Below are 22,500 nucleotides of genomic sequence, written 5' to 3' on the forward strand. Positions count from 1 at the left end.
CAAATGAATAATTGTGTATTTTAAACTGATTTTCTCTTCCGTGGAAAAACTTCTTAAAGCCAAATGGGTGAAATGCACTCGGTGAAGGACTACAAACACTGCAAAAACTATTTGCAAATGCCTTTTACTAGAATTTTTTAGGTTTGATGAAGACCTTAAACATAGCCCTTTATATGTTATGTAGCTTATTTCAGGTTTTTAACGTCATCTATATGTTTTTTGCATTATCAACTGTTTAACACCGTATTACACTGAATGACATTTTATGGGTAAAAATGTGGTAAAAATGCATGTTCCTTACTATTTTCTGAACAGAAAATAATAAACTTAATCACTCTACACTCCAATGTACCCAAAAAAGTTGAAAAACGGTGTCAGGGAACAGTTTTATTTTTTGGAGTCCTGAAAACCCTGTTTCGTCTTTGACCCACACACACACACACACACACACACACACACACACACACACACACACACACACACACACACACACACACACATTGACACAAATACACACACACATGCACAGACAATATTTCTCTCTCTCTCTCTAACCAACACACACACACACACACACCTTCTGATGTCTCATTCTCCAGCATCCATTTACTCATAAGCCAATAGTGAGCGAACTTAGCTAAATCAAATCAGTGTGCGTGTGTGCGTGCGTGTGCGTGCGTGCGTGTGTGTGTGTGCGCGCGTACACACGTGTGCGTGTGAGTGTGAGACTGCGTGCCCGTCTTTATTTGTGTGTGTGTGTGTGCCAATAGCCAGTAGTTCAGTGACCGCTGTATTGCGATGAGTCATTGAAGTGGTGTTGCCAAAGTGGATTTAACAATTAATAATAAATACGGATGATATCTCTCTCACTGTGTCTCACTGCTGTTGTGCTCACTGCTCACGGTTTGGCCTGTGGCCACATTACTCACACACACAGTCAGACGCACAGATGCATTCATAAGCCTAGTCTTACCGGCTCTACACACGCACACACGCACACACACGTACACACGCACACACGCACACACACACACACACACACACACACAGTCAGACGCACAGATGCATTTATAAGCCTAGTCTTACCGGCTCTACACACGCACACACACACACACACACAGTCAGACGCACAGATGCATTTATAAGCCTAGTCTTACCTTCAATTAGTATTCCCTCCCTCGTTCTCAATTGCTTTTTCACATTCCTCTTCTTTCTTACTCTTCTACGCTCTCTGAAATGTACGCGTGCCACGCACGCAGGCACACACCCACACACCCACACACCCACACACCCACACACACACACACACACACACACACACACACACACACACACACAGGTATTCTGATTTCCCAGTGCACAGTTTAGCTGGCTAACCTGAAGGTGAACCTCCCATCAGTACAGTCGAGTCCCTCTGTCCTCTCTCCCCTATGGCTCCTGTTCAGCATTGTCCAGTCGAGTCCCTCTGTCTTCTCTCCCCTATGGCTCCTCTTTTACTCTACAGTAGAGTCCCTCCTTTATGTCTCCTGAAAGTGAAAGCCCAAGCACTCCACAGCACACAAGTGAACATTGTGCACAACGAAATTGCATTTATGCCTCACCAGTGCAAGGGGGTTGTCCCCAATGACGCCCCAAGGAAGCAGTGTGGCAGGACGGTATTATGCTCAGGGTACCTCAGTCATGGAGGAGGACGGGGGAGAGCACTGGTTAATTACTCCCCCCACCAACCTGGAGGGTCAGAAGTCGAACCGACAACCTTTTGGGATAAGGTCTGACACCCTAACTGCTTACCCATGACTATCCTCCTCTATGACTTTCCTATGTCTCTCCTATGTCTCCCCTATGTCTCCCCTATGTCTCCCCTATGTCTCCCCTATGTCTCTCCTATGTCTCTCCTATGTCTCCCCTATGTCTCCCCTATGTCTCTCCTATGTCTCTCCTATGTCTCCCCTATGTCTCCCCTATGTCTCCCCTATGTCCTCCCCAATGGCACCTGTATAGTCCAGCATTGTTTTCCCAGTCAGGAGTGTGTGTCGTGTTGAGTACAGAAGTGACAGTTTGCATAAAACATTAAAAAAATGTATTTGTTTCCATACATTGTTGTAACAAGATGCACTTCAATGGCAAATACATGTATTTATTTACCTTTGATTTACATAAAGGTTTAGCAAAAAAAATGTGTTTTTACATTTCGATAATGAGAGGTCTGTGGGTTGTGGAAATATTCTGAGGTCTAAAAGGGGGTCCCCGCAGAGAAAGTTTGGGAACCTTAGGCTTAAAGTGGTAGTTCGCTATTTTAGACATTAAGCCCTGTTTGTGTGACTTCTGGGGTGAAGTAGAGATGTTCTCATCACAATTTTGACATTTGGTGCTGAACGGAGCATTTGGGTATCCAAGACTGCAGCCCCCCCACATTTACATTGACTCCAATGAAGCACTCAAGCAATCGATCATAAAATGGCATTAAACTTTCGTTTGCAGAGACATGAAACTCACCGAGTGGTCAGAGGTGGGCAGCAATACGTTCAGTGCTTAATTTGAGCCGGATCATGCCGGAACAGGATCCCCCACCTCGTAATTTTGACCCCCCTGTGTTCCGGGACTTATTATGGCTGATCCGGAACCTATAGTGAATGAATAAAAAAAAAAATACAGAGAGGCTACTATATTGTAAGGGACTATCTCTGCCTCCTCAGGGGTGTGAGCGCAGCATTATCCCATGTTCGCTATTTCCCATCTCACCGAAATTGGGGTTGATACTGTCAGGATCGCAACAACCACAGGCCGAGTGAGCGAGCGAGAAGGAACCATGAAGTGTGCGCGCAGAGAAGACCACCATTTCTGAATGCTAAAGTCAGACACTGATGTGCGCTGTTCCAAATTGAGACCGAGTGCGCAAGTCTGCAAACGAGGGTTTGCAAAAGTGCACTACTTAAAACATGAGAAAAAGATGTTCGTTATGTTGATCTAAGTTATTTCTTATGTGTTGGTCAGTGTTTTTTTTATTAATATTTGGAAAGGTAACAAGGCTAAACCAAAGGCAGTCTTATTGCTGCCTGATGTCCAACTCATAACCTTTAAAACTTAAAAATAGCCTACAGTCGGCTGCACCTTTACAATATGGTAGAGCTGAAGGCAACGCGCACCGACTGAAAAAATACTATCGACATATTTTTATCGTCGCGACGCACGAAACAAAGCCATCTCACAAAACTAGTGTATGAGAGTGTGTTTGTTTGACTGAAAGGGAGAAGATTCTGAAGTGCTTCATGGGGACTTGTCTGCATGCAAGCATGGAGGAGACCAAGTTAAAATTTAGCAACATTCAAGAAGAAAGTCGCGACCTCCCCACTTTATTGGTATTGGCACAATTGGTAGCCTACAGCTTGTCCCATATATTTAAGATCTACTATGCTACATTTCCATCCCTACTATCTGACTAAATGTAGGCTACGTGAAGTTCCCCCTCTCTCGTTGTTTGTTCATATGCGCGGATGAGATGGAAAGCCTGGCTGTGCCAAACATTGTTTAAAAGTTTTCATCAAATTTTGGTCGGCACACAAGATTTTGGACATACTAATTTCTAGTGGCACCTGCTGCGTTTGGTGCATTGATCAGTCATGTAGCCTAGCGAAAAAGACAGCCTGGGTGAGAGGATGAGATCTTCCTCGGCTGGCGAGCGCTCAGCATGTGTGTGCGCGCGTTTCCTTCTCTCCCAAGACCCGACAGTAGCTTACAAGTCAATTTGAGCACGAAAACGGCAAAGACACGGTGATATTTAATTCAAATAGGGCCTACACGCTCCAAATAAAACATTGGTCGGAGGGATTGTCAACCGGACCGCAGCGCGAGCAGACAGTCAGTGTGAAAAGCCAAGTCTACCGGGAAAGTCGCCGCTCGCTTACCATCAGTGCGCGAGCCCTGAAAATCGCAGCTCGCTTACCATCAGTGCGCGAGCCCTTGAAACAGTGAAGTGGCATATCGCAACAGCACATGCGGATTAGCCAAATTATATGCAACAAAGTCGCCAACAAAGCGTGGATTTGACGTTTAATAGGCCTATGCCAACGTTGTGTGAATACGGGAAAGGATAAGAATTGGACAGCCATGCACTGTCCTTTCAATAGGTAGACTAGTAGAAGACCGCTTCGGTTTCTTTTCACCTCATGGGGAAAGCATAATTTCCATGCACTGCACGAAACTACTAAGCATAAAGTTAGCGATCAAACAAAAAATATTGGTTGTTGTCATTACAGCATTTAATAGGCTATGGCTGTTGTTTAAAATAGCCATTGGATTGCCAACCGTCCCTTGTATTAAGAAACAAAAGTATGGATATGAGCTGACATGGGACTCAATGTCGATAAAACGCAGGGAATTGCATCTATTTATCTTTTTCCCGTTTTTATTCGTTTGCGTAGGCCTAATAATAGTTTTTCTGTGCGTTCCGGGACCTCTGTCCAACTCATCGTCGCTGTGATGTCATATGTGTTTTGCGTTCCGGTACCTTGTGATTTACAAATTAAGCACTGGATACGTTGGCTTGAAAATCACCGCGAAATACGCTTCCAGAGAAGATATATTCATTATTGTCCGTCTTCATTGATTGTATTGGTTTGACTAGTATTACTCCGCGCGACCGGAAATGGGGGTGCGTTTGTTTACGTTACTATCTATGGTTTGTATGCAAGCTGTAGTTTTTGTACCAGTCCCGCTCAAAGATAGCCGTTCTACCTCGTTCCTTGATGTCTACATAAACAACACACTATCGCTACCTACTGGCTGGATGTCTACTGCTATTCAACGGCGTCTGGGGAAAAATAGGTCCGCCAAATGCTAAACAACAGTTAGAAGGCATATTTCGCTGCAATTTTCGGGTCAATTTATCGCTGTCTACCACAGACCACACGGTGAGTTCCATGTCTTCTCAAACAAAAGTTTAATGCCATTTTATAATCGATTGCTTGAGTGCTCTATTGGAGTCAATGTAAAGGTGGGGGGGCTGCAGTCTTGGATACCCAAATGCTCCGTTCAGCACCAAATGTCAAAATTGTGATGAGAACATCTCTACTTCACCCCAGAAGTCACACAAACAGGGCTTAATGTCTAAAATAGCGATAAAGGAAAGTGGTGTAGTGCAGAGCAAACAGAACTGAACTGAACGCCACCGCAAGGCTGTGGCCCTGCTGGGGGAAAGAGGCCATTAGATAGGAGAATGTGTGTGTGTGTGTGTGTGTGTGTGTGTGTGTGTGTGTGTGTGTGTGTGTGTGTGTGTGTGTGTGTGTGTGTGTGTGTGTGTGTGTGTGTGTGTGTGTTGTGTGTGTTGTGTGTGTGTGTGTGTGTGTGTGTGATCATGGTGACTGTGCAAGTCTCATTAGTGTGGTGGGTGGGTGTCGTCGCTGCTTCAGAGATGTTGTGCAGTGCAGCGCTCTGATGTTCACCTCTGTAGCCCTTTGCAGTGTGTGTGTCTGTGTCTGTGCGTGCACGCCCTTGGAAGCTTGTCTTCTGTGATGTTCCCCTGTTCTTCGAAGTGCCTCTGTCTTTGCAGAGGTGTGTGTGTGTGTTGTGTGTTTTGGTGTGTGGGTGTGGGTGTCTGTTGTGTTGTGTTGTGGTGTTCGTGTGTGTATGTGTGTGTTGCGCTGTGTTGTGTGGTGTCTCTGGGGTCCTCTGCAATATGATAGGCTGCCACAGCTTTAATGGGATCGTCTGTATTCGCCTCGCCTCGCCAAAGGAGACCGTATAGGTGTCTTGCTCACTATTAATGCAGTTTCCTCTTCTTTTGATCTTTTTGATCTTTCCCCTCATGCTATATCTTCCCCCTTATTATCTCCGTCTCTCTCCTATATGGTGTTTTTTCCCCTCTCTTCTTCCTCTCCATTATTCTCATTCATCTGTTTTTCACTCTTCTCATCCTCTTGATTTCCTCTGTCTCACCTGCTGCATTCGCTCCTCTCTTCTCTTCTCTTCCTTCTCATGCTCTCCTGCTCGCTCTCCTCTGTCTGTCTTGAAGAAAATGACACATCTTAAACAAGATAGCTGTTGCTCTGTTGTCAACAATGAATTGCACTTGCCTCTATGCCTCTACGTATGCCTCCACTGTATTTTATGTGTTTATTCATTGATCATTTTTCTACAAAATGTTCCACATTTGAAGTTGCAAAGGTTCAAAATGTACAATAGTTTGAAAGAATAACAGAGAATAATAATAACAATGGTGATAATAATAATAATAATAATAATAATAATAATAATAATAATATCTCTCTGCCCCCCCCCCCCCCCCCCTTCTCTTTCTCCAGGCGCTGCACCAGCTCTACTATGACCCGAACATCGAGAACAAGAACTTGGCCCAGAAGTGGCTGATGCAGGCGCAGGTGTCGCCCCAGGCCTGGCAGTTCTGCTGGGCCCTGCTCAGCCCAGATAAGGTACTGCACTGTACTGCACTGTACTGTACTGTACTGCACTGTACTGCACTGTACTGCACTCAGACAAACACACATGCAACATCTTCAACTGAACTGACCCTTAGATTGGATTTTATTTTCAGTATGTATAGTATGGTCTTATTGGTATATATTTATAAATGATAATGTTGTAGACTTTTTTAATCCTGAGCATCATTGCCTCTTAATCCCTCCAAAGTGGTGCTGTTTGTATGCCTGTACTGTTGCCCAGACGAGGTACGGTAGTGTTTGATTGCACAGTAACAAAATACCAGAAAAAAAGATCTACAGTATGATTGAATCATTGTTATCCTCATTAAATTAAGTCTTTTGTGAGCAGTGACAAGGCACTGCACTGTACGCAAAAAAAGCATACATAATAATAATAATACATCAATTTTGTATAGCGCTTTTCTAAATACCCAAAGACGCTTTACAGAACATGTAACATAAAACAAAAACATGAACAGACATTCAAAGACATACAGAGAATACAGAGCAGGGCATTTGCCTCTGGGCCCAGGGCCCACTGTATTGTTGGTGGGGGCCCTATTGTGACCATGGCAAGCTGTTTTAGGGACCCCATCAGTGTTTTGCCCTGGGGCGCTGTGTGCAATTGTTCTGCCTGTCTGTACGGTAGCTGCTGTAGTTGTAGCTAGTCTTCCTTCTGTTTGTCTGCCTTGTTCCCCAGTGTCTTGCAGGGTGCACCGCTGTGCTACTGAGCTCAGCTCAGCTCAGCCCCAGACAGAGTAATGGTTATGGATGGGAGCACTCTGTTTATCCATTATGAATGCATTACACACCCACACAGCACAGCAAGGTTGTCTTCTTTTAGAGCACCCCACTCATTCAGCCTCCCACCCACCCTCTCTCTCTCTCTCTCTCTCTCTCTCTCTCTCTCTCTCTCTCTCTCCCCCCCCCCCCTATCCCCCCCCCCTCTCTCTCTCTCTCTCTCTCTCCCCCCCCCCCCCTCCCCCCCCTCTCTCTCTCTCTCTCTCTCTCTCTCTCTCTCTCTCTCTCTCTCTCTCTCTCTCTCTCTCTCTCTCTCTCCTCCCTCCCTCCCTCCCTCTCTCTCTCTCACTCTCTCTTCCTCTCTCTTCCTCTCTCTCTCTCTCTCTCTCTCACTCACTCACTCTCTCTCTCTCTTCTCTCTCTCTCTCTCTCTCTCTCTCTCTCTCTCTCTCTCTCTCTCTCTCTCTGTCTCACTATCTCTCTCTCTCTCTACTCACTCACTCACTCACTCACTCCACCCCCTCCCCCTCTCTCTCTCTCTCTCTCTCTCTCTCTCTCTCTCGCTCTCGCTCTCTCCCCGCTGTTCAAGCTCCGTTTCCCTGTGCTCTCCTAATGTCAAGGCAGCCACAGGGAAGCATTACATTGCAATTCCCGTTTCATAATTGCTCGGGAGTTGCTCGTCTCTCTCCACAGAGGAGCAATTTTGTGTTTGTTTTTCTTTCTTTTTTTTTGCAAAAAAAACATATAAATAAATAAAATAAAGAATATTAGTATGTGAGTGCAGTGCATCTAAATCTTATAATTCTTAGCTATGGTTTGTGGGTTTTATTACTGCTATTCATTGGAGATAAGGTTAATGAAAGCTAATGTTGTATAAAGCTCAAAAGAAATGTCCAAGTACAAGATTAGTTGTGTATTTGTAAGTTTTATGTCTTGATCATATTATCTGAAATGCAGTGTCTGAGTGTAGCCAGCCAAATGCTGGGGAAATTTCAGTTTGGCTGTACTACCCACTTTGACCCATTAGTGGATGTGTGTTTGGCTCATAAGATTATCATAATCTAGCCATCTAGCCACTCGCGAAAAAAGTTACTTTAGAGCCCTGCTAACGAGACAGAATGAGTGACTGGAGGTGCACTCTGACACTGCTGTCTGCATTGTTTTCACTCTTGTTTTTTATTTTTTGGGGCTTTTTAAAACCACTTAATTCTCAGTCGAATTCTACTACAATGGGATTCTATAGAATCTCAAACCCGCCGGTGGGTTTTTCGAGATGGGACAGTGGAGGAGAGACAGGAAGCAAGTTGGGGGAGAGAGAGAGACAGGAAAGGATCGGCAAATGACCCGGGCCGGAATCGAACCCGGGTCGCCCGCATAGCATAGCAGTCCAGTGCCCAGCCATTAGAGCTACATCCGGGGCTGTTTAAGGCTTGAAATGTACGAATCAGAATCAGGCAGAATAAAGGTCAGAACACCCTCTGAAATCCCTTTTTTAACAATGACATTGAAATGTGCACGACCTTCCCATTTTAATTAAGCGGAGAAGGTCGAAGGTAATGCTGTTTATATCAATAAACCACTCGAGACCTCCAGCTTTGTCAAATGTCATTTTAACTGCCCCGCCCTCTCTCTCCTCTCTTTCTTTTTCCAATATAAAGCACTTTGTAATTAGATGAGATGGAGGTTTTCATTTGGATTTGATACGCATGTTATTTACACCTGCCACCTGTCTCTCTCTCTCCATATCTCGCTCCCTCTCCCTCCTTCCTGCTCTCTCCTGTCCTCCCTCCCTATCCTCCTGTCCTGTCTCCCTCTTTCCTCCCTCCCCCTCTCTCTCCCTCTCTCCCTCCCTCTCATCCTCTTCCCATCTCTCCTCCCTCTCCTGCTCCCCTCTCCTCGTCTCCTCCTCTCTTGCACCCTCTCCTCCTCTCCTCTCCTCTCTCTTCCTCTCCTCCCTCTCGCTCCCTCCCTCTCTTCCTCTCCTCTCCTCCTCTCCTCCTCTCCTCCTCTCCCTCTCTCTCCTCAGGTGCCAGAGATCCAGTACTTCGGGGCGTCTGCGTTGCACACTAAGATATCTCGCTACTGGGCGGACATCCCAGCGGAGCAGTACGAGTCCCTGAAGACCCAGCTGTTTGCCCACATTGCCCGCTTCGCCTCGGGGGCCAAGATCGTGCTGACCCGCCTGTGCGTGGCGCTGGCCTCGCTCGCCCTCAACATGATGCCCGAGGTCTGGCCCGGGGCCGTGTCCGAGATGATGCGCGCCTTCCAGGAAGAAGGTGAGCTCCCAACACTGGGGGTAATTACAGTAACTGGCAGGGTTACTATGGTTACAACACTGGGGGTAACTAACTGGCCTGGTTACTATGGTAACAACACTGGTGGTAACTAACTGTCATGGTTACTATGGTAACAACACTGGTGGTAACTAACTGTCCTGGTTACTATGGTTACAACACTGGTGGTGACTAACTGGCCTGGTTACTATGGTCACAACACTGGGGGTAATTAACTGGCCTGGTTACTATGGTCACAACACTGGGGGTAACTAACTGGCCTGGTTACTATGGTCACAACACTGGGGATAACTAACTGGCCTGGTTGCTATGGTCACAACACTGGGGATAACCATAGCCCTTTTACATATAGCCGCTCCGCTTCCTATTCGCCCCATTATACAAAATTTGGCAGCAGTTCAATGGATTTGCACTAGGGGCGTTGTTCAGACAGTGGGGACTGGGGTTCCCCCATTGGGCTGGGGCTAATCACCCACAATAAGTCCTCGCTAGCAGCTGAAATCTGAACATATTACGGTCGTCTCTGACACGGGCATACGGATTAAAATTAAAAACACAGGAACCTGGGAGTTATATCCGTCTAGTTTCTTACAGCTTTGACATTTGTGAGTCAGTCTTCGCTAGCTTCCAATTGGTGAATGAGGAACTAAACCGGATGCTAACGTAGGCGAGACATAGCCTAGTCACAGGCTAACTGACTAACAACTCGGCCGATCGTGATTTACGCCACAAATAGACCAATCGACCTCATATTTAGACACTACAATATTGATTTCTGCCTTCGATTTTCAACAGTTAAGAAATCCAGCGTCAGATTAACACATTCTTAAGGTAGTAAAGCGGGTCGCCGCCATGTTTGTTTTCCAGAATCACCGCGCGCAGCATTCTGGGTAATTGAGTTTCACGTTATTCAGACTCAAAATTCGTGTTATTCAAAAAATGTAGTGTGTTTAAAACATCAAACCAAGTGCCTTTTGGGAGGATAATTTAAAAAAAGAAAATGAACCATATGAACCTTCCATATCCGACACATCAGTTTCGTCTATTGTGGAGTTTCTGACGGCTCTCCACTGCTTGAACATCGCCACCTCGTGGACAGTACCACCCAGAAGAAGCTGCCAGCTTAATCTCTCCTCTACATAGACCCTCTCTGGGATAACTAACTTGGTTACTATGGTTGCTATGGCCACAACACTGGGGATAACTAACTGGGTTACTATGGTTGCTATGGTCACAACACTGGTGGTAACTAACTGGCAGGGTTGCTATGGTTACTATGGTCACAACACTGGTGGTAACTAACTGGCAGGGTTGCTATGGTTACTATGGTCACAACACTGGTGGTAACTAACTGGCGGGGTTGCTATGGTTACTATGGTCACAACCCTCATGGTAACTAACTGGCAGGGTTGTTATGGTTACTATGGTCACAACACTAGTGGTAGCTAACTGGCGGGGTTACTATGTTACTATGTTATTATATGGTGCATGCTTTACAGGAGGAAGGTAAAGATACATTGCCCTGACAGACCAGACCATTCATTTTGAATTACTTCATAATTCACGAATGGTCTGATTATGCCTCTCAAGAGAGGGTTTAGTCGTCCACCAGGAGAGTTTCCGTGTAGAGAATTCAAGACATGATTCCAGAAATCGAGAAAAACTGTAACTGTATTCCTCCAGGATCTGGCTGTGACGGGTGTGCCCAGTGCCTGGAGCTAGAAGGTCCCTATATGTTTATTATCGGGTGATAATGGTTCTATAATAATAATAACTCCTGTTTTCCTCCAGGCTCTGGCTGTGACGGGCGTGCGCGGTGCCTGGCGCTGCTGGAGCTGCTGACGGTGCTCCCGGAGGAGTTCCAGACCAGCCGGCTGCCGCAGTACCGCAAGGGTCAGGTGCGGGGCGCTCTGGGCCGGGAGTGGGCCGCCGTCCAGCCGTTACTGCAGCAGCTGCTGCGGCAGGCCGACTCGCCGGGGCTGGTGCGGGCGCGCGTGCTCAAGTGCCTGTCCAGCTGGGTGCTGCTGGACGTGCCGCTGTGCGAGAGCGAGGCGCTGGTGGAGGACGCCTTCTCCGCGCTCGCCGACCCCGAGCTCTTCGACGCCGCCGCGGACGCCATCGTCAACGCCGTCTCGCAGCCCGACTCACAGAGGTACGTAGAAAGAGAGTCAAGGGTAACGGCACAAATACACCCAGACGTGACTTGAGCGGTTCTGGCGACAGAAGTAATTGACGTTATATTGAGTCGCTTGCGACAAAAGACACAAAAGCAATTTGGGCGATTTGAGTGACTTGAGCAACAACTTTGTTGATGGACTTGAGCAAATATTATGCAAATGAGACAGACATTCAGTATATGAAAACTCAGACAGCCCATTCTATTTATTATCATCTCTTGAATCGTGTGCTTTGAGGTGTGCACATGTATCCAGAGTGCATTATATTGTGTTATTTTCAGGAATTAAAAATAGCTCAATTGGTGCTCATTGAATCTGCAGAGGTGTTTTTGATTAGGGTCATGTGTTTGGCAGAGCACAGTTGAAGATGGGGTTTCTTGTTTACGGTACAGTTACCGTACGTAATTACTGTGTACTCTATGGGTAACAATAGGGTAACAGAAGTTGCATGGTATCTAACGGGTAAGAAGGTGGTAATTACAAATTAAATACCATGTAATTGCCAAGAAAAAGAAATTGATGTGCATTTTCTGGGTAACAACAGGGCAACAGCGATAAGTTAAATGGTACCTAACAGGTAACTTCTCTCTTATCCTGTTGTTAGCGAAAATTGTCTTGAACTTTTGAACTTGTCTGGTTCAAAAACTTTTTCTTCTTTTTTCTTCCTCTCTCTTGTCTTGTACACAACTGCACCGTAGTGTAGTGTGCTCTTGTCTGCCAGTAATCCTCTGATTCACACATGGGTTCATGCCGTAGCGAGCGCTACAGTACGTATGTGTGAGAGAGGCAGCCAGTGTCGGGTGCAGACATTGATTGGTCTGCACAGCCAGAGGTGAAGAAAGCAGGTGTTCACACACAGCAACAATGGCACTGTAGCGGAGCACTGTTCAACACCTACACACACACACACACACACACACACACACACACACACACACACACACACACACACACACACACACACACACACACACACACACACACACACACACACACACACACACCAGTGATCCTCTCACGCTATTCACAAACTACACACAAACACATAAAACGCCAATACGTACATGCACATACCAGTACACACAAGCAAATACATGAACCCAGGCACACACTAACACAGAGAAGAAGTCAGATAGGGACAGAGGAGAGCAGTGAACGCCCACACACGGACACACACAGAGGCGTGAGATTGCATCACTCCGAGCGACTGGTGGAAAGTGAATGAGTGGAGAGGAGAGGAGGAAGGAGATGGAGAGGAGGAAGGAGAGGAGAGGAACAGAAGAGGAAGGAGATGGAGAGGAGGAAGGAGAGGAGAGGAGAGGAGGCAGGAGAAATGGAGAGAGGAGAGGATGGAGGGAGTAAGGAGGTGAGGTGGCCATGTGTGGAGAGGGAGAGGAGAGGAGGCAGGAGAGGGACAGAGGAGAGGAGATGGAGAGGATGCAGGAGAGGAGAGAGAGAGGGGGGTGAGAGAGGAGAGGGGAGGAGAGGAGGAGGAGGAGGAGGAGGAGAGGGGAGAGGATGGATGATGGCAACAGATGCAGGAGGAGGAGAGCTGCAGACAATAAGGGAGAGAGGAGGCAGGACAGAGGAGAGGGAGAGGAGAGGAGAGGAGAGGAGGCAGGAGGGGCGAGGAGATGGAGAGATGCAGACAATCAGGGATAGAGTAGAGACAGAGAGGAGGCAGGAGAGGAGGGAGGAGAGAGGAGCAACAGATGCACACAGCCAGGGGAGGAGGAGAGATGCAGACTGTCAGGGAGAGAGAGGAGGCAGGAGAGGAAATGAGGAGAGGGGAAGGAGGAGGAGGAGAGGAGAGAGCGAGGGAGGAGAGTGGGAAGAGAGCAACAGTTGCAGACAGCCAGACGAGGAGAGAGAGAGAGAGGGGGGGGGGGATTGGAGGGATGTGGTGAAAAGAAAGTGTGAGGCACCTCTTGCCGGGACATGAATATGAAAGATCATACCGTATATAGAAGAAATAGAGGGATATACAGAGAGAGAGAGAGAGATGGACAGCGAAGGAGAGGAGTAGAGATGCAGAGAGAGAGAGATCCAGGAGGGGTGGATGGATAGGTGGTGGAGGTGGTGGTGTAGTGGTTGTGATGGTAGTGGTGTTGGGGATGGTTGTGATGGTAGTGGTAGTGGTGGTGGTGGTGGTGGGATTTCTTTTCAAGGTTGGCTGGCGTTGCCATGGCGACTGTGTTGGGGAGAGGAGAGGAGAGCAATGTCTTCCGCTCTGCTTGGTACAGACGCCCAGCGTTTATATCACCCCTCCCCCGCTCTGCTCACGGGGACTGGATATGTCTGCTGTGTGTGTGTGTGTGTCTCTTCTGTGTGTGTGTGTGCATATGTGTGTTTCTCTGTATGTCTTCTGTGTGTGTGTGGGTCTGGGTCTGGGTCTGTTTGTGCGCCTGTGAGCAGGATGGCAGCAATCTCTGAAAATGCACTCGGGATACACACACACACACACACGCACACATACACACACATATACACACACACTCACAGACACACACGCTCTTGCAGCATGTCATTGTCTTGTGTGCCGGTGCCTCTGACACTTCAAAGACGCAGCAGCACCAGTCATCGCCAACTGTCGCTGCCGGCCATATTGGCTACACTGACACACACACACACACACACACACACACACACACACACACACACACACACACACACACACACACACACACACACACACACACACACACACACACGCATACCGACGCACACACACAGGTCAAAGACATGTCCTTCAGTGCATCGGATACTTTTGCTTACTGTAAATGCAAAAAAAGAGATTTGTTTGAAATTATTTTTTTGGCTTGGCTTTCATGCATTCATTTTTCAAAAAGCAGTTTTGAAATTTCATGTTTTTCACAGTTACAGTAAGCAAAAGCATCTGTTAGCACTGAAGGACTGTGTCATGTTGGACGTCTTTGACCCACACACACACACACACACACATACACGCACATACACACACATACACACACCCTCCCATCCCCCACCTCACCATCACATCCCCTCCACCCCTCCACCCCCGATGCATCACGTGCATGACCACAGTGAAGTGCAATATTCATGCACACACACACACACACACACACACACACACACACACACACACACACACACACACACACACACACACACACACACACACACACACACGCACCCCTTTCCTCCCATCGCCATCCACCATCGCCATCCACCATCGCCATAACAATCTACTCCCACTCCCATGCATGCATGACTACATTGCAAAATTCATACGCACACACACACACACACACACACACACACACACACACACACACACACACACACACACACACACACACACACACACACACACACACACACACACACACACACACACACACACAAACATACACACACACACAGGCATGCATGACTACTGTGCAATATTCATATGCACGCACGCCACAAACACACACACACACACACACAAAGACACACACACACACAAGCATGCATGCATGACTCCAGTGAAGTGCAATATTCATACGCAAACATAAGCAGTGGAGTGAAAGGCATGACTGTGGGGATGGAGGCAGCGTAGAGTAGAGGGAGTGGGGACTGAGGAGTAAAACAGATAAATAATTGACTGGATAATGACTGGGATTGTGCTGCCAGCCTGCTAATGCACTCAATCACACCCTCTCCACACACACACACCAGGGCTCTAAATTCACTTTTTCCCTCACCAGCCAAAATGGCTAGTAGATGTTGGTCTTACTACCCAAATACACACTCCCTAATGGGTCAAAGTGGCTAGTAAGTCGGTCTTTCCTACCAGCCAAACACAAATTTCACCAGCATTTGGCCGGTTGGCAGGTGTTAATTTCAAGCCCTGACACACACACACACACACACACACACACACACACACACACACACACACACACACACACACACACACACACACACACACACACACACACACACACACACACACACACACACACACACACACACACACACACACACACACACACACACACAGGAATACACGTGAACAGATGGCGGGGTGGGGAACAGGTAGGACTGAGGGGAGACAAAAGAAAGAGGGGTGTGTGTGTTTGTGTGTGTGTGTGTGCTTGTGTGTGCTTTTGTGTGCTTGTGTGTGCTTGTGTGTGCTTGTGTGTGCTTGTGTGTGCTTGTGTGTTTGTGTGAGTGTGTGTGTGCTTGTGTGTGTGTGTCTTAATGTAATAAATGTAGACAAGCTGCCGCCACTACTCTGACAACATTATCATCATCATCATTTCCTCCTGCAGGTCTGTCTGCCTGCTTTGCATTACTGTCCTTCGTCCTAGAGGAAGGTTTTTATTTTTAATCTGCTTTTTAATAGGCTACATCAGCTTAAGCACATTGTCAAATGACATTTAAATTTGCACCCCCAAACCATTTTCTATTTATTTATTTTTTTAACCGTAGTTGGTCTTAGTAGAAGTAATCAGCCTTTTTCATCATTAAGCCAATGCAAGTTCTGTTTTGAATCAAAGAAAGCGGGTATAAATGACTACTGGTTTCCATAAAAAAACGTGACATTTAAATTTAATAATAATATTTATTAATAATAATAATTTGCACCCCCAAACCATTTTGAAGGCGCATCTTCCACAGGGTCTTTCTTCTTTCTGTTATTTTTCCAGTAGTTGGTCTTATTAGAAGTAATCAGCCATTAAGGCAAGCAAGTTCTGTTTTGGATCTAAGCAAGCGGGTATAAATGACTACTGGTTTCCATAAAAAAATACAGTGGCGTTTTAAGTTAATGTCTATGCCACCGTATTCTGCTTCAAATTAATCAAATCCAATGTGTCTGCATGAATTTCACAGTAACTAAAATAAAATTAGTTTTTCTCTCAAATTGATGTGACATACAAGTGGAAGGGAGCTTTGAAATAACCAGTTCTGATTAGATAATGATCTCTGCCTGCAACATGGCATCATATCAGAGCGTTAAGATAACACGCCAACTTGAACCTTCTACCGCGTTTATGCATCACGACTTTACATGTTAACTCATGCTCCACAACGCCTTGTGACGGGTAAGGTTTAGACATGGGTTTGGTAAGGGCACAATTTCACCGCAATTTCGCCATTTCCCTTGCTTGTTTTGCTGTCCTTGGCTAAAGTAACGCATCAGAAGTGTTTACTGTTTACTGACAGGTGAGGGTTAGGCATGGTTTTGGTCAGAGCACTGCAGAGTATTTTCGCGTTAAGCAACAGAAATGCGCCGAACAACAAAGCAACAAAGTCGCAGCGACGGTGTGAAAACTGTGCAAACCAGAAACGCACCCCTGGCGTGAAATAAATCCGCCTTTGCATGATGCCAGCCTGCTGCCTGTGTGTGGTGGGTGCTGCCATCTATATCCCAGACCCTCCCCTCTCTAGTTCCGTTAGCTGCTGCTGCCTCTCCTCTCCCCACCCCTCCTCTCTCCTCCACCTACCGTTATCTATCTCTCCCTCTCTCCTCCTCTCTCCTCCACCTACCTCTCCCTCTCTCCTCCACCTACCTCTCCCTCTCTCCTCCTCCTCACCCCTCATCCTCTCTCTTCCACGTATCTCTCCCTCTCTCCACCCCTCTCTCCTTCTCTTTCCTCCTCCTCTCTCTTCCACCCGTTCTCCTCCTTTCTCCTCCACCCCTCATCCTCCACCCCCCCTGCTCCCTCCTCCATCCCTCCTCATCCACCCCCCTCCTCCTCCTCCTCCCCTCTCCTCCTCCTCTCTCTCTCTCTCCTCCTCTCTCTCTCTCTCTCTCTCTCTCTCTCTCTCTCTCATCCACCCCTCTCCCTCTCTCCTCCTTTCCTCTCCATTCCTCCCTCCTGTGTCTCTCTCCTCCACCCCTCTCTCTCTGTCATCTCTCTCCTCCTCTCCCTCCCTCCTCTCAATTCCTCCCTCCTCCTGTGTCTCTTTTCCCCACCCCTCTCCCTCTCTCCTCCTCCTCTCCTCCTCCTCTGTCTCTCCTCCTCCACCCCTCTCTCTCTCTCTCTCTCTCTACTTTTCTGTCTCCACCGCTCCCTTCTTCTAGCTCTCCCTCCACCTCTCCTCTTCTCCTCCTCCTCTGTCTCTCTCCTCCTCCACCCCCCCTCTCTCTCTCTCTCTCTCTCTCTCTCTCTCTCTCTCTCTCTCTCTCTCTCTCTTCTTTTCTGTCTCCACCGCTCCCTTCTTCTAGCTCTCCCTCCACCTCTCCTCTTCTCCTCCTCCTCTGTCTCTCTCCTACTCCACCCCTCTGTCTCTCTGTCTCTCTGTCTCTCTCTCTCCTTTTCTGTCTCCACCGCTCCCTTATTCTAGCTCTCCCTCCACCTCCCCACTCCTCTCTCCCTCCACCTCCCTCCTCCTCCACCTCTACTCCTCTCCCTCCTCCTGCTCTGCGGGGGCCAGTGTTGAGAGGGAGGTTGCACAGACGGGTGTGTGCCGCTGACGTCACCATGCAGCTAAGGCTCTGGAGAGCGCTCTGGCACACGACGGGTTAACCATCAATCAGCCAGCCCCTGAAGCAGACTACATCCTGTCTACCCGTCTGTCTGTTTGTCTGTCTGCCTGTCTGTCTGTCTGTCTGCCTGCCTGTCTGTTTGTCTGTCTGTTTGTCTGTCTGTTTGTCTGTCTGCCTGTCTGTTCGTCTGTCTGCCTGTGTGTGTGCGCTAGTCTGTCTGCCTGCCTGTCTGTCTGCATGTCTGTCTGTCTGCCTCTCTGTCTGTCTGCATGCCTGTCTGTCTACATGTCTGTCTGTCTGTCTGAGTGTCTGTCTGTCTTTCTGCTTGTCTGTCTGCCTGCCTGCCAGCCTGCCTGTCTGTCTGCCTGTCTGTCTGTCTGTCTGGGGAGATGGATAGACGCTGACTCAATATAATGATCTCTTGCGCACTTACAAAAAGGAGATGAGATAAAAGATACATTGTCCGTCTGTGAAGTACAGTATACATGTAGCTATATGAATGTGTCCACAGATGTTACAAATATTTACAATGTAAAAGTATGTGTGCCCGTGTGTGTTTGCGTAGTCAAGCGAGACGGCAGACAGGCGCACAGGGATCGAACAGAAGAGAGAATATTATAAAGACGTGCTCTCTCTCTCCCCCTCTCTCTCCCCCTCTCTCTCTCTCTCTCTCTCTCTCTCTCTCTCTCTCTCTCTCTCTCTCTCTCTCTCTCTCTCTCTCTCTCTCTCTCTCTCTCTCTCTCTGTGAGGTAGATGGTAAAGGCTGATATGTCTGCAATGACAGGGCAAGGTTATCCAGCAGCATCCCCCATTCCCACTCCACCTCCACCCCTCCCTCTCTTTCCTCTCCTCCTTCTCCTCCTCTTCCTCCTCCTCTTCTTCCTGCTGCTCTCTGCCCCCTCTTCCTCCTCCTCTCCTCCTCCCCTCCTCTTCCTTTCCTCTTCCCCCCCCCTCCCCTCCTCCTCCTCTTCCTCTCCCTCTCTTCTTCCCGCTGCTCTCTGCCCCCTCTTCCTCCTCCTCCTCTCTTCCTCTCCTTCTCCTCTCGTCCTCTTCTCTCTGCCCCTCCCATCCTCTCCTCCTCCGCTCTCTGCCTCTACCATTCTCTCCTTCCCTCCTCCTCCTCCTCTCTCTGCCCCTACCATCCTCTCATCCTCCTCCTCCTCTCTCTGCCCATCCTCTATACTGCAGAGCAGTACTGACAGAACATGCTGGGCGACTGGACTGGATGTTGCTGGAGTGGACTCTCCTGTTTCCACCAGAGCTGCCGGGCTGCTATGGCTAAGCCTGTTTCAGTTTCATTATCTAACCCTGTACATGCATGCACTATATTTAGCTCAGGGGTCCAGCCCGATGTCATTTCCCAATCTCTTGGCCTGTCTTTCTCTCTGACTACTTTCCTGTCCATCGTCACTGTCCTGTCATAATGAAGGCACAACCTCCCAAAACATCAGGGGGCAGCAGTTGCCTAATGGTTAGAGAGGGGAGGTGGTCTTAACATAAGAACGTTGCAGGTTCGAATCCCACCCTGACCTCTTCCTACACCTCCATCCATGGCTGAAGTGCCTTTGAGCAAGGGCATCCAACCCAGCAATGCTCCTGGGACTGTAACCGATACCATTGTAAAATAACGAAGTTGCTTTGGATAAAAGCATCAGCTAATTGTAATGCATTGCAATTTAAAAAGAAAATGAACATACTCCACGCCACCCGGACTATGGCATCTAAAACAAGATGGCCGCTGTGTGAATATGGTTGTGCATTCCTATATGCAACCTTGCTTCCTCCACTTGTGCTTGTGGCCTCGTACCAGGAAGTAATACGTTGTGATGACATCACTGACAACAGCATTATATTTCAAAAATCTTGCAAAAGCTCAATTGTAAAGTCATTTTCCCATTTTCAAACAGGATGGTAAATGAAGGATAGTCCCCCAAAAATTGTTTTGGCTCGGCTGACAGCGGTTAAACTTAATTATTTTCTTCATGGAGGTGGGACATCAGCAAAGTGTGAGGCCACAAGCCTAAGTGGAGGACGCAAGGTCGCATATTGGAATGCACCCCCGGTGGTGATGTTGGTCCATCTCAAGGGCAGGATGCTAGAACAAGCCTGTTAACCAACCAACCACTCTCACTCGCTCGCGGACCATCAATTTTGCAGTGGCCTGGATGTGTCATATTCCTTCAGTTTCATCGCGGAGGTCACATATCCGAGCTGACGTAACGAGCCCCGCGGCCATCGCATCCCTTTCACCGCCTTTTAACCCTTTCCTCTCCCGTCAGGGGTTTTGTTTGTTAGACTTTGTGTCCCTGAAACTGAAGCTGATTTTCGTTCTCTCTTCAGATCCGTCGGTAATGCTGTCATATTGTCTTCGCTTAAACTCTCTCTGTCTCTCTGTCTCTCACTCTCACTCTCTCTCTCTCTCTCTCTCTCTCTCTCTCTCTCTCTCTCTCTCTCTGCTGCTCTGATGTACTCTCTCTCTCTCTCTCTCTCTCTCTCTCTCTCTCTCTCTCTCTCTCTCTCTCTCTCTCTCTCTCTCTCTCTCTCTCTATCTCCCACAGTATGCCTACCCAACCCCACCCCCCACCCCCCACCCCCCTCTCCCGCGCCGCGCCGCGCCCTGCCGCTGTTTAAACACATTACATTCAAGTCACCAGGGAGCTCGCTGTCTGACCAATCGCATTTCGTTGCTAGGCAACTCGTTTTCTCTGTCTCAGAGCGTCTGAGTTTAATTGTTGGAAGCCTGGAGGAAGATTTAATGTGTGTGCGTGTGCGCATGCATGCGTACGCACTTTCGTTCGCATAAGTGTGTGTTTGCATCTGCGCAGAGGATTTTGTGCCACACGTGCTTGTGTGTCTGTGCGCCCACGCATATGTGTGTGAGTGCGCGTGTGTGCACTCATGCGTGCTTGACTGCTTGCCTGCTTGCTTGTATGTAGGCGTTGCATCGGTACTGTATGTGTGGCCGCCCGACTGCCTGCACACTTGGCTGGGTAAGGGGGGAGGGGGCAGGAGGCAGGGTGTTGAGGTGAGCTCAGTGGTGTGGTGTGGTGTGGTAGGTGGTGTAGTGTGGTATGGTATGGTGTGGGGGGCAGGAGGCAGGGTGTTGAGATGAGCTCTGTGGTGTGGTGTGGTGTGGTGTGGGGGGCAGGAGGCTGGTTGCAGGGTGCTGAGGTGAGCTGTGTGGTGTGGTGTGGTGTGGTGTGGTGGAGGATGGTTGCAGGGTGGTGAGGTGAGCTGGGTGGTGTGGTGTGGTGAGGATGGTTGGTTTCTGGGTGGTGTGATTAGCTGTGTGGTGTGGTGGAGGATGGTTCCTGGTGGTGTGTTGTGTTGTGTTGGGTGGTGTGGTGCGGTGTGGTGAGCAGGATGCTGGTTGCTGGGTGGTGTGTTGTGCTGGGTGGTGTGTTGTGCTGGGTGGTGAGGTGTGGTGGGTGGTGTGTTGCGCTGGGTGGTGTGTTGTGCTGGGTGGTGAGGTGTGCTGGGTGGTGTGGTAGAGTATGGTTGCTGGTGGTGTGGTGTGCTGGGTGGTGTGATTAGCTGTGTGGTGTGGTGGAGGATGGTTGCTGGTGGTGTGTTGTGCTGGGTGGTGTGATTAGCTGTGTGGTGTGGTGGAGGATGGTTGCAGGGCGGTGAGCTGGGTGGTGTGGTGTGGTGAGGATGGTTGGTTTCTGGGTGGTGTGATTAGCTGTGTGGTGTGGTGGAGGATGGTTGCTGGTGGTGTGTTGTGCTGGGTGGTGTGGTGCGTTGTGGTGAGCAGGATGCTGGTTGCTGGGTGGTGTGTTGTGCTGGGTGGTATGTTGTGCTGGGTGGTGAGGTGTATTGGGTGGTGTGGTGAGCAGGAGGCTGGTTGCTGGGTGAGATGGCATGAGAGTGTAGCCGAGGTCGAATCAGCCTCCCATGCTGCCATGCTGAATACCCAGAGCAGACTGAGAGGATGGAGGAGAAGACAGGAGAGGAGAAGGGCGGAGAGGAGAGGAGAGGAGACGAGACGAGACGAGAGGAGAGGAGACGAGATGAGAGGAGAGGAGAAGGGCAGAGAGGAGAGGAGAGGAGAGGAGAGGAGAGGAGAAGGGCAGAGACGATGGAGGAGAGGAGACGAGAGCAGAGCAGACGGAGAGGAGAGAGGAGAGGAGAGGAGAAGAGAAGGGCGGAGAAGAGAGGAGAGGAGAGGACAGGAGACGAGATGAGATGAGAGGAGAGGAGAAGGGCAGAGAGGAGAGGAGAGGAGAGGAGAGGAGAGGACAGAAGAGGAGAGGAGAGGAGAAGGGCAGAGACGATGGAGGAGAGGAGACGAGAGCAGAGCAGAGCAGACGGAGAGGAGACGAGAGCAGAGCAGACGGAGAGGATAGAGGAGAGGAGAGGAGAGGAGAGGAGAAGGGCGGAGAAGAGAGGAGAGGACA

The 22,500-nt window shown here is 48.5% G+C and overlaps 1 protein-coding gene across 2 annotated transcripts in view; it reads left to right on the plus strand.

Moving 5' to 3' along the window:
• The window catches only part of ipo13b (importin 13b), a 116,015-nt gene that overhangs the window by 31,208 nt on the left and 62,307 nt on the right, over positions 1-22,500 (plus strand). For both annotated transcript variants that reach the window (XM_063200676.1, XM_063200677.1), the window contains exons 2-4: positions 6,300-6,425; positions 9,202-9,451; positions 11,261-11,621. In XM_063200676.1, the coding sequence (XP_063056746.1) occupies positions 6,300-6,425; positions 9,202-9,451; positions 11,261-11,621 (737 nt within the window). The remainder of the gene's footprint in view (positions 1-6,299; positions 6,426-9,201; positions 9,452-11,260; positions 11,622-22,500) is intronic.

Source organism: Engraulis encrasicolus, chromosome 6 (assembly GCF_034702125.1).
Source record: "Engraulis encrasicolus isolate BLACKSEA-1 chromosome 6, IST_EnEncr_1.0, whole genome shotgun sequence".
Taxonomy (NCBI): Eukaryota; Metazoa; Chordata; class Actinopteri; order Clupeiformes; family Engraulidae; genus Engraulis; species Engraulis encrasicolus.